General features: G+C 44.8%; 2 protein-coding genes across 2 annotated transcripts in view; one reads left to right on the top strand and one right to left on the bottom strand.

The window, feature by feature from the left end:
• The window catches only part of T265_00281 (hypothetical protein), a gene marked incomplete at both ends in the record, with an annotated part of 32,965 nt that overhangs the window by 10,886 nt on the left and 10,636 nt on the right, over positions 1-11,443 (top strand). The window contains 5 exons of the mRNA XM_009164026.1: positions 3,108-3,295; positions 4,114-4,332; positions 4,766-5,034; positions 9,188-9,396; positions 9,673-10,090. Of these exons, the coding sequence (XP_009162290.1) occupies positions 3,108-3,295; positions 4,114-4,332; positions 4,766-5,034; positions 9,188-9,396; positions 9,673-10,090 (1,303 nt within the window). The remainder of the gene's footprint in view (positions 1-3,107; positions 3,296-4,113; positions 4,333-4,765; positions 5,035-9,187; positions 9,397-9,672; positions 10,091-11,443) is intronic.
• Positions 655-8,384, bottom strand: T265_00282 (hypothetical protein; the record flags this gene model as incomplete). The annotated part of the gene is made up of 3 exons (XM_009164027.1): positions 655-761; positions 8,059-8,199; positions 8,264-8,384. The coding sequence occupies 3 exons, from the start codon at positions 8,382-8,384 to the stop codon at positions 655-657; spliced, it is 369 nt and encodes a 122-aa protein (XP_009162291.1).

The raw sequence follows: 11,443 nt of genomic DNA, 5'->3' as shown, positions 1-11,443 counted from the left end.
AAAGGAGACAGAATAGGAAGACGTAATGTACACTTTAATCGTCTAATAACTATAGTACATGAGCTGAAAATAGAGTGAGAATCACGAGTTAATGGGTTATGCAAAGGTATGGGTTATACAGTCATGACATGCGGCCAGCAGCAATCTATCGCCGGGCCTCCAGCGAAGTCAGAGTCCTATCAGAGATCCAGTGTTTCGATGAGGGTGGCTTAGTTGTACCGCAAACAGATGTTCCTGTTGTGAGTAGCGCTTTGGATATCTTTTCCCAGTGGCCGTTTATATCCGACATCGGATTGTCTGACAGTCGTTCGAGGAGCCGGTTCTAGTATTTTCGTTTGATTTCTGGGTCTTTTAGCTTCTCAATGGCTGAGTGACATGTGAGCGTTTTGCATAGACCTAAAAAGGGCAATGGAAAGTAGCAGCGCACAATTGAATGGTCGGAGTTCACGCTGGTGTTCCAGAAGGAGTGACAGGTGGTTATCGACCGTCGCCACCGATAACTGACGGTGATGTGGTCTATTTGGATTCGGGGCTGGTTCGTTGATGGGCACCACTTCGTCAAGCGATTTCCGCTGTTCTGGAAATCGGTGATGCAGGTGATCTCTCTTGTCCGCGCGTCTCGTGTCCACTCCAAGATGACCATCCAATCGGGTCTCAGCAGCGCTTAGCCTGTCCACGTGGGGGCTTATGTTCAATTAGAGACGCCTCCGCTAGTTCGCTCAATACAATACCCACCCCAGGATATCCGGCCACATTGGCTTCTGCATCATCAGAGGCTCACAGCAGTAACCCGGAGTAGATCGAGAGGGTAGTCAGTTCAATTACCCACTATAGACTAGGCTGTCTGTGTTCCCAATACCCTTAGCGGCATCTCTTATTGAATGCTAACACCGGCTGTGATGAAGGCTATTGGTAATTGTTCATGCATCCACGGTGACTGCAAGTGCGGGTTCCTGCCCTTGTGAGACAAGAACTAACATCATATGGATTACCCTCATATTTAGAGCGATCATACAGCATATAACGGTCAGTGAGTATCGTTTACATACCCGAAAACTAGGATCCTATCACCGGATGGGATTTTAATGCTAGAGGACACAGAACTTTCGGAGCCGCCGTCATAGAATAAACTGATAGCCCACCATTTACACAGAACACTGAATTGGTTACAACAAATCCCAGCTCCCTGTAGTAAACATCCTCTACCGTCGTCATCCAGTTGAACTCTAACTCCAGGGGTTGGTATCAGTTCTCTGCGAGGATGGGCGATTATTCACAGTGAACAAACTGCCATTAAACGGCGTGGACTATCAATAATAAAGGATCCAGGATGGAGGGAGTACTGTTCGAGCAAGAGTGACGTGAATGCAAACTACAAACCCAGTAAAAACCAACTAATGCACAGTTGGTTAAGCCATGAATCACACGTAAGCTACCCCCATTAAACGGAACAATGCCTTGACCTTCCGATTATCCGTTTGACTACCCTAGTGAATTGACATCACCGAAACCACGCGATAGGTCTGAAATTGTGGTGTTTCATCATCAACTTACCTGATATTCGCGAATAACTGTATTTATCTTGTCGCTATCTCCGAGTGACAACGCGACCTTTGAGCCACCTCTGACTGAGACGAAGAATATACGAGCAGAAGCATTCAATGCGTGAAAATATCTACTTCATTTGAAAAAAGCAAGTCGCGCGCTCCGTATTCCTAGGGTGTATGCGGTGCTCCTTCACTCGTAGTCTGCCTACCTGATTTGAGGCTAGAACCCCTTAAGGTCCCGTACCAGCTCACCATGCTAACTTTATCACTCCGGATCAGTTTCTGGGCAACACAGAGTTTCATTAGATGTGAGGCTCTTTGTTTCTGAAACAATTTCTGGGGCCAGCGTTGTTTTCCTTCATAAGCGATCCACTCCTTCGTTTTTATAGATATTTTTGTGTTACCACTCGATTTCACAGAAACAAAACCTACTACCGTCTATAGACTGTCGCAATCTAAATGTCGAAACGTAACATCGGCACAGTGGCCAGCGGTTGGAACGCTCTAACAGAAGATCTGTCGCAATCTTGTAGACGGTTTTAAAACATCTGGCAGGAGCCTGATGTGGATTTCCAACACTGGCGAAGGGTATGTCGGGGTATGCAAACGTCCAACACAATCTCCGATTTACAGTATTGTGTATAACCGTCATATGACCCAGTTTCCCCACAGTTGACAGGGCAATTCTCATCTCCAAGTCTTGTGTTGGTTGATCCTGTCACACCAGCTAGCTCGAGCAATCCCATAAATAGGTCGTCTCTAAATTTTTGGTAATCACTGTCCTTCTAGCTGAAACGGGACGTGCGGATGAGTTTGAGCACAGATGTGCATTCGAGTGAAGTGCATGTGTCCAAAAGTTATGTTGCATTAAATGACGGGCATTAAAATTCTCTGTAATAACCAGACGTTTTATATCATTTGGTCAGTTTTGCGGCTACGTAAGTGTTTCGATATCCAGATGTTCTCCTACTTACAGTTTCTGGACTTTTCCCAACACGTGGGACTGCTCACCACTGAAAACTTTGTAACTTGTGAAGTCTAATATATAACTTACTGTTGCTATGAACTCACGGATGGGACTCAATCAAGTCAATGGTAGTCCAGAATTCTTTGGTGCTCTTAAGTGAAGATTTGCTAATCTTCACCATTTTGGTGTGTTAATTGTGTTCACTTGCCAGTTGAATCCTTCAAGGCCGGGGACGGAAACTGATGCCGTCACCTCAATTGGCTACCGCACACCTTTGAGTGACCTAGATGGAAAACACAGATATGATGATAACGTTTCATCCTGATTTCTAACTTTACCTTGGAGGCAGTGTAATGGCCTAGTGCCATTGAGCTTGTTACAGGTCCTTTTATCCAATCCAATATCCTGTTTTTTTTACTTCTGTGCGTATATATACCCCACTCCATTTGTTGTTCGAGTCGAATCCAAGGTCGTCGTATTATGTTACTGCAGAATAGTGATAGAAGAGCGATAGATTAATTGTTCGAATTGTTCAATGAACGAATGTCACATGGCTCTGTACTTCCGCTCTAGTTTGTTATTTTTCTCTGTAGGTGAAAAAGTTTGGCCATGCTTTGCGGTCTCTTGGAGTTCAGAAGGGCGATTGTGTCGCAATATATATGCCAATGGTTCCGGAGGTTATCGTTGCAATCTTGGCTTGTGCACGTATTGGAGCGGTGCATTCAGTCGTATTCGGAGGGTTTTCTGCCTCCGCCTTGGCGAGCCGAATTACTGATGCCAAGTACGTAACCAGTTTATTTTTCCATGTTTTGTTAGAATTTTACAATTGAGGCTGAGAGCCACTGGATTTTGGACAGCGATTGCGTAAATACTGTTTCAGTTTAGTCTGTTTCAATAAACATAGTGTTTTAAATCCGGGGCTGTAAAGTGGAGATCGATTCTGCGCACGGCTGCACTATGTAAATAGCTGCTTTCGTTGAGAATGTTGATGGTGCTCTCTCGCCAAACGCCACCTTAGGTCCCATAGGTGGACGCACTGAACACCGTTTTCCAGAAATTTCTGCTCATTGGCCAACAAGTTATGGGACACATGGACACTCCGGATAGGATCAATGAAGTGCAAGACTTGTTCAATCTTTATTGTCAGAGATCGCTGGCTACTTGTAATCCTGCTGCCCACAACGAGTGATCATCTTGTTTGCCCATTCCTTTTTTGGATGCTTCCCTCTATTCGCATTAGCTCCGAAAAGTTCAGTAAATTTATGTGCAGTTATACCACGCAAAAAACATCAAAATTCGTCGCGGATCATCCATTTTTTGGATCTGTAGCTTAGCTTATATTTTACCATTTCTCTTGATTCTGTCTTTTTCGGTGATCTTTAACATCGAGAATATCGTGAGGTTGTTGGGTTTGGTCCCCTTCTAATACTGCTGTTTCGCAACTTTTCAAGTTTTCGCATAAGCTTTTCCATCGTAATATTTTTGCTGCTACACTGTTTCATTTATTGAAAGCAGCCTAGCTCGTCTGGTGACTCCCTTTTTAACGTGTTTTAAGATGGTCGAAAATCGTTTTCCCTGTACCACACGTCCGAATTTCAGGTGCAGAGTCTTGATAACCTGCGATGGAACTTGGAGGGGAACGAAATTGATCGATCTAAAGGCCAATGCATCTGCTGCGCTCCAAATGTGTGAGGAAAATGGTCATCCTGTACGTCATTGCATCATTCTGCGTCATGTGACTATGATGCCTACCAGACCCAATGAAGTTAACGGTGCCCAAGTCGACCACGGTTCCCTGGGTGTTCGTCCAGCTCAAAGGTATATCGATTCACCAGTGACTTTTTGCTGGTTTTCACTTACGTTTGAGCTATCAGTTGATAAGCTTTCGTTGACAAGGGAGATGAGATATAAGATTGATAAAATATGGGGACTAGTCTTGCATGATGAGGCCCAGAAAGGACTGTCACGTAGTTTTCATCAACCTTATATTCACTGTCGTATTCCGAGATTTTTGTTTAATGCGGCAATACTATACAATATATAAACTTCATATATACCATGTATGTGTATATATACTACCATGTACATACTATAAAATAGTAGCAAGCTAGCACTGAATCCCTTCCCCATCCTCCTTTATTCTTTTCTTCACAATGAGGCTTTCAAGTAAATCATAGTCGTAATCAGTGCAGTGTTGAACAGTGATGTCATGCTTTTCTTACCTACTTGGTTTGTTCTTTTGATTTGACAGCATAGACCTGGAGCTCAAATCTGGTCGTGATGTTTGGTGGAGCGATTTGATGGAAAGTTTGTCTGATGACACTGACTGCCCCATTGAGTGGATAAATTCAGAGGATCCTCTGTTCATTCTGTACACAAGTGGAAGCACAGGCAAGCCCAAAGGTGTGGTGCATACAGTGGGTGGCTATATGGTGTACGCAGCCACCACGTTTTTCTACACCTTTGATTACCATCCTGAGGACGTATACTGGTGCACTGCCGATGCCGGTTGGATTACAGGTTAGTGTTACCACGTTTATTCTTTTCTGGTTGCTTCGTTCTGCTCCCTCTTCGGAGTTTGGGTTTAGAATCTTGTGGCTTTATTTACTTCTGGTGATGGTTTGGAGCGTTCTCATGCATAATTATACATGCAATATTCTGAGCATACCTCACCTCCGAAAACACCAATCGGATATCCACTTTGGATGCTGTGGTCTATCGATATCGTTTTACGCTTATTCCTCGTTAATTTTGGTTGTTGTTTTGATGTTTTTTTTCACTTATCCAAACGCTGGTTCTGTAAGGCAATTTACAGTTCTCTAACAAACACTGTTCGTGATCTCGGAATTCGGAAACTCAAGATCTATAGCTTCCAGTCCATGCATCCAGCTAATGCCTCACAACTGACCCATCTCTATCTCAAGCTGAGACCCCTAACTATGTTTAAGGTCGACCCGAATATCACTGTGATCTCTATTACACCACCCATCCTTCAGGTTGAAAGTCGTAGCGTGAATTATGGTGATTTAACTCGGCGTTGTTTAACGGTGTGCTGCTTACGCTCGTTCCACTTACTGACTACTCTTAGTGCACGCTAACAGCGAACGCGACCACCGGGTGTCAAATAATTGGTTCAGTCTCATTCTGTCGTTAACGCTCAACTACGTTCCAGCTTCCATTCAGCTGCAGTAGTGGGGTTCATATCTAGTTGTCTTCTTAACAGTCGACCTTCACATAACACTACCCTCTGTGTGCCTGACAGCCTGACAGCTCCTATCATGTGGTTATCCCCGAAATGAGTTTGGGCATGAGACTGTTACATATACAGAAGGTGCGGCATAAATCAGCACGAAATGTGCGCTCACGGTAACCAGGATGCCGGTGTAAACCGTTGATGAGACCGAAACGGAGGCTTCAGGTAACATTCATATCACATGGGATAGCCCAGAGATGGTTTACTGTAGACTGGCAGGATCGCCGCCAGTTTCTCATCAACTTAAGCTTCCTTTATCATTACGAGTCTGTGAAATCAAGAATAATGGGACAATGTGTAACCACGTGGTCATTTGATGTAAAGTGCTGTCATGTAGGATTATGAAAGTATGGACGCTCTGCCTGTGCACTGCATGGTACTTGCGAATTCTCCACCAGGACTTTCGGTCTATAAACATACAACGGAACTGTGCATAAACCAACAAGAAATACTTAGTTTGATACAGTAGCCAGGGTTTTGTACATTACAGGATAATATCGGTGTGTTGCATCCAGATCGAAAGGACTCTGAATTGCAAACATGACACACAGTTCATATCAGACACTGTTTTACCGACAATGGTCAGCAACTACCTCGATGCGTTCGCATGATCATGCTGGACACAGACACTAAAGGTGCTCATGGCGACAGATCCTACAGCCGGTGCCATGTCCGGCCTCAACACATGTGCGTTGATTTCTTTGTAACGGGGTAGTAGAGACAAACATTAATCGCTCACATCTGAGCGTCTCAGACGCGGAACTTCCAGGTACTATATCGCTTATTTTTTGCCTCACATCACTCTAGTTCATCTTCATTATCGATATCCCAGTCGAGTAATTGTTCGCCATCACTTGGTCGTGCCTCTAGGTACTGATCCGTGTGCACTTCCTACCCGATCAATCACATAAAGCATTTATTAATCTGACAGTGTTTTGCATATTGACAGCAATCAAGACAGGAGTACCACTCATGAACCATGGCTCAGTCGTGATAACAAAACTCCAATCCACTTTGAATTCACTAAGTGGTTATGCGATGGCACTCCTCTTGTGATGCGGTAAAATCCCTGAAACGCTTGATTTTGAACGATGGTTGGCATCTTGTGTGACCGAATAATTTTTGTCGAACACATCAGGACTACGTTAGAGAGAGTCTGTTTTTGATACAACTATACCCACACCGCCTTAGGTCTTTTTCGGTGGGGTTTTTGCGATAGTTGGTGCATGCCTCTTGAGCATTTAATCCATATTTCCACAAAACGCGCTCGTCCATAAGAGAGAGCCGTGCCATTTGTCGACGTAGAAATTCCCTCAGCCGATTGGCTCCTACTTTCGATTAACTTGGGTTGTTCTGGCGGAACATCGTTTAAGGATTAGGGTTTTTCGAGGGGTAGGGGGTGGTGGAATGAGTTTAGGTAACAAAATTGGCCTTTGCCCAAGGGTGAAGTAGCTTTAGCCGCGTTTTTCTGTCGTTTAGCCACACTAAAATTTAGCTCATCACGCCTTGATCATGCGATTATATTGTCCCTCATGTCCCTCTTACTTTCTTAGGGAGGTAATGCTTTAATTATGTTGTGAGGCTTTGAAATACTTCCACTTTTTTCCAGTTGTGCTTAAAAATACTCTAGAGGTCAGTCCATGCCACGAAGAGAACCCCGCATATCGTTTGATATGAAGTATGTGATCATCCATCTGCAGTATATTCTTGCATTTGCTTTGCTCTTGCCAGACGTCAAGTGAAACAGCTGATAGAAAGTCCTCTTGGAAAATAACGCTCGAAGATCGAAAGGCCTGCGTAATGTCAGCTGATCTAACCTAGTCCTCCTGTCACACCGTTGGTCCCACTATTATCACCTTACTGTATGCCATGCATATTGTTACTGCGCGCGACGACCATCATCGTAGATAGCATTTTCAGTGTTGACTTAAGGAAAAATAGAGGAAAGTAGGCATGCAGCCTGGTGTCAGCCAACCGCTTTGATTGGGAGATGTCTGTACTTCCAGACGCTCACCAAAACAATATAGAAGAAACTAACAGCACAATGGTCAGTAACATCGACTAAACGCAATATCTGACAGCGCTCCAAACCAAGCACGTTAATGGTCCCAAGGACTCCACCGTGGGAGTTTGACCATAACGCCAGCACTCAAACTTTTCGAAACCTCTATATTTCTGAAAATGATGGCTCGGTATGCGCAATTCATGGCCTAACCAACGCAGCTGTGATGCTGGACACGTTATTAGACGAAAGACCCCATTGCACAGCCGGACACTTGCTTTCTAATTACCTCGTTTTAGGTTCTCCCACAGCAACTCACACAAGCTGTTGTCCTGAGACAACGATTGTTGAATGCCTGAAGACGTCTCAGTTCCGCTGCTCGAACAGGCCAAGTCCCACAACCATACAACAAAACAGCTCGTACTCCATCCTGGTAGACGACTTTGACGCTATAAGTGTCTCAAATTAGCAGCCGCGACCCGAGCCTCGCAGACTCGTGCGTTGACCTCCTTTGTCACTACAGTCGGAACTGATACACCTTCCAAGACACGTAAAACGTTCCACAACCTCGATTGTCTCTCCTGGGATTACAATTGGTGTGCTCAGTGACTGCATGACCCTACATTGCAAAGCGCATGACAAAGGACGGTATGACTTTGGTCAGTTCACCCAAAACACCTGAGCCTTCTCTTCGAAGACGAGAACGATGTCTGCTTATTCCAGATTGACAAGGTTTTCTTCAGCAGCTATCTGAACACCAGAGTTTTGGAACCCTTCCAGCGTTCCTCTTATTCCATCGACTACGAAATCAAATTGGAATGGAGGCAGTGTACGTTTTGAAGCGTGACTTCACGCTTCATTGATCAAAAGAACACTCCTAAGGATGCCAGTGAATTTCTTGGATATATATTCATAATGGTTTTTGGCACGCCAATCCACTAAGGTCCCTTCATCGGGCGAAAATCTTCCTTTCGTTGCAGCCTTTAATAAGACTGTTGCTTGTCAAGTACTATCACCATTGCCAATTGCTAATTGATCCGCTCCAATTAAACTGAGCATCATTCTCCAAGTGGACACGTTTGGGTTACTAAAAAACGGAAAATTACTGTCAACTTTGAATCAGAAGCAGTTGAAGCTGAAGCGTACTCTGGCCTTTCGACCTCGGTCCTTCGTAATTAGAAGTGATTTTGGAGAGGTTTCAGTTTCAAACATTTTCGCCGGGTGCTTTACATATCTGCTCCATTAACCAGCTTTCCCTTATAGTGTCCAATTAATCGCGAAAACGAGAGAACTGACTACTGTTCCGTGCAAATTGGTATTCTATATGAACGATTGAGTGTCTCTATTACTTGACTTCTCTTTCCAGCTGCTTATTTGGCATAGTTTCGAGAGCCTACTTTCTTCTTTCACCTCACCAGGTCACACCTATGTCGTGTATGGTCCGATGTTGAACGGCGCCACCAGCGTCATATTCGAGGGTATTCCCACATGGCCAGACTCCGGTCGTTGTTGGGCTATTGTTGATCGATACAAAGTCACGAAGTTCTACACCGCTCCGACCGCCATACGAACATTGATGGCTGCCGGTGATGAGTGCGTCCTCAAACACAGTCGAAAGAGTTTACGCGTAAGTTATGCACTTAGCTTAGGGCCCCTGTTTGTGAAGTAGCACTGTTTTACCCGCAATAGTTTTGTCTGATTCGATTGACAAAGCATGTCTCTGGCAACGACTTTCTTGGTCACAAAATTGTGCCATCCTGTTCTGATAACAAGTTTCCAATAACTTAAAAAAACGTCGCTTTTTGCGGACCAGATCACGCTTTCTGTTTCCTTAATATTCTGACTTTATTTTCCTTTCTTTCTCATTTCGCCGTCCGGTTCTTCCTTGCAATGTGATCTCCAGATTCTTGGTAGTGTTGGTGAACCTATCAATCCTACCGCATGGGAGTGGTATCATAACGTTGTTGGTGGGGGGCGGTGCGCGATTGTGGACACCTTTTGGCAAACAGAAACCGGTGGTCATGTAATCACCCCCTTGCCCGGTGCCACACCAACGAAGCCTGGTTGTGCGACTCAGCCGTTTTTTGGCATAGACGCACGGATCTTTTCTGACAGGGGTGAGGATTTGACGCCGGAAGCGAAGCACCGTGGCGTCGAAGTTGAAGGCTATCTGGTGTTCGCCAAACCCTGGCCCGGAATGATGCGCACCGTTTTCGGCGATCACAAACGATTCGAAGAGGTCTATTTCTCCCGCTTTCCCGGTTATTACATGGCTGGCGATGGTGCAAAAATGGATGAAGATGGTGATATTTGGATCACTGGTGAGTTGAGGTATGGAGCTGGTAACTTTAACAGCACTCACAATCGCACTATCTAACCTTGTATTTTGGTCCCCAGTTTGTTTCAACGTACCAAAGTCTGTCAGGAGATTAGCCATCTTTGTTATATGTTTGCTGTCATCGAGAACTTTCATGTGACATCTCGAAGATGAAGATATCCACCAACATGGTAGTGTTACGCAACCAGTGCCGCTGTTTCACCTGTTCTGTTGCTCCTGATTTTTTAAACCGCTGTTTTGTTTTTGTGTGTTTTATTAGCCCACGATCACCTTTTATCCTACTATATCCGCTACCACACGCTGCAATGGTCCGAATAATCATACGTCGCAAGCCATGATTGTCAAACTGAGGCGCTCGAGGACTTCTAGTGCAACACCGTCTGTTTTTCACCCCCGTTTCTCTAATCTGGCTGTATTGCTGTACATAGTTTTTTTTTCTCGTCCTAAAAATTCACCTCCTCTAAAGTCTGATCACCGCTAAGTTTATCTTTCTGACCCTGTAAGCCAGCGATTTCGCCGACATACCTAGTGTGTTGATCAAGTCGAAAGTACCACCTATCTAAAGTGTATGTAGTGGCTACATTCTAGAACCGGACCCGCCATTGGAAGCTGTCGGAATTGGGCTTGGGAGATGGTTGGTTATGAGATCCGTATTACTGATATCGGGATATCCAGTTTTGCAATTGAGGAGAATGTTGGTAGCGTAGATTGTGGTTGTTTTATTCGCTGAGCTGAGCACTCTGATAGCAAATATTTCATAAACAATCGACCTGACTTCGCCGGTATTAAGGAGCGGAGTGAAGTGAGTCAATTTACTGAGCTGCACACTGTCGAATTCGGTATCTAGTTCGAGACAAAGGTGGACAGCGAAGTGCTATTAATGCAGCGTGTTTTTCTTATTTTCCTCGCAAGTTCCGCATTTACAACAATTGATACGCATAGAAGATCTAACTGATCCTGTTGCGTACTGAGAGAGCGAAACAGCGATGTGGTTTTCAACTACTTAGTAGATTATGAGTTATGAGATTATGAGTTATGGCCGGCGAGCTGAACCTGGCCGGCGAGCTGAACCACCTCCTCGTGGTGCCGACCGGGTAGCCTGGACGTCTGTCTGGGTGAGCTAAGAGTTCAGCAACTCCAGACAGGGCCAACCACCCCGTCTGGTTTCAATGTGCTGGTTACTTTCGACAATGTATACTACGAATCATCTGGCGCCTCCGCACCAGTTCCAACCAGTACACAGGAGAGACTCGTTGGGTTCACGTGTGAGGAATGTGGCAAGTGCTGCAAATCGAAAGCTGGCTTTGTAGCCCATCATCGAGTTCACGACAATGAA

This window comes from Opisthorchis viverrini, assembly GCF_000715545.1.
Source record: "Opisthorchis viverrini unplaced genomic scaffold opera_v5_3, whole genome shotgun sequence".
NCBI classification, from domain to species: domain Eukaryota; kingdom Metazoa; phylum Platyhelminthes; class Trematoda; order Opisthorchiida; family Opisthorchiidae; genus Opisthorchis; species Opisthorchis viverrini.
This window is presented reverse-complemented; position numbering and strand designations above follow the sequence as displayed.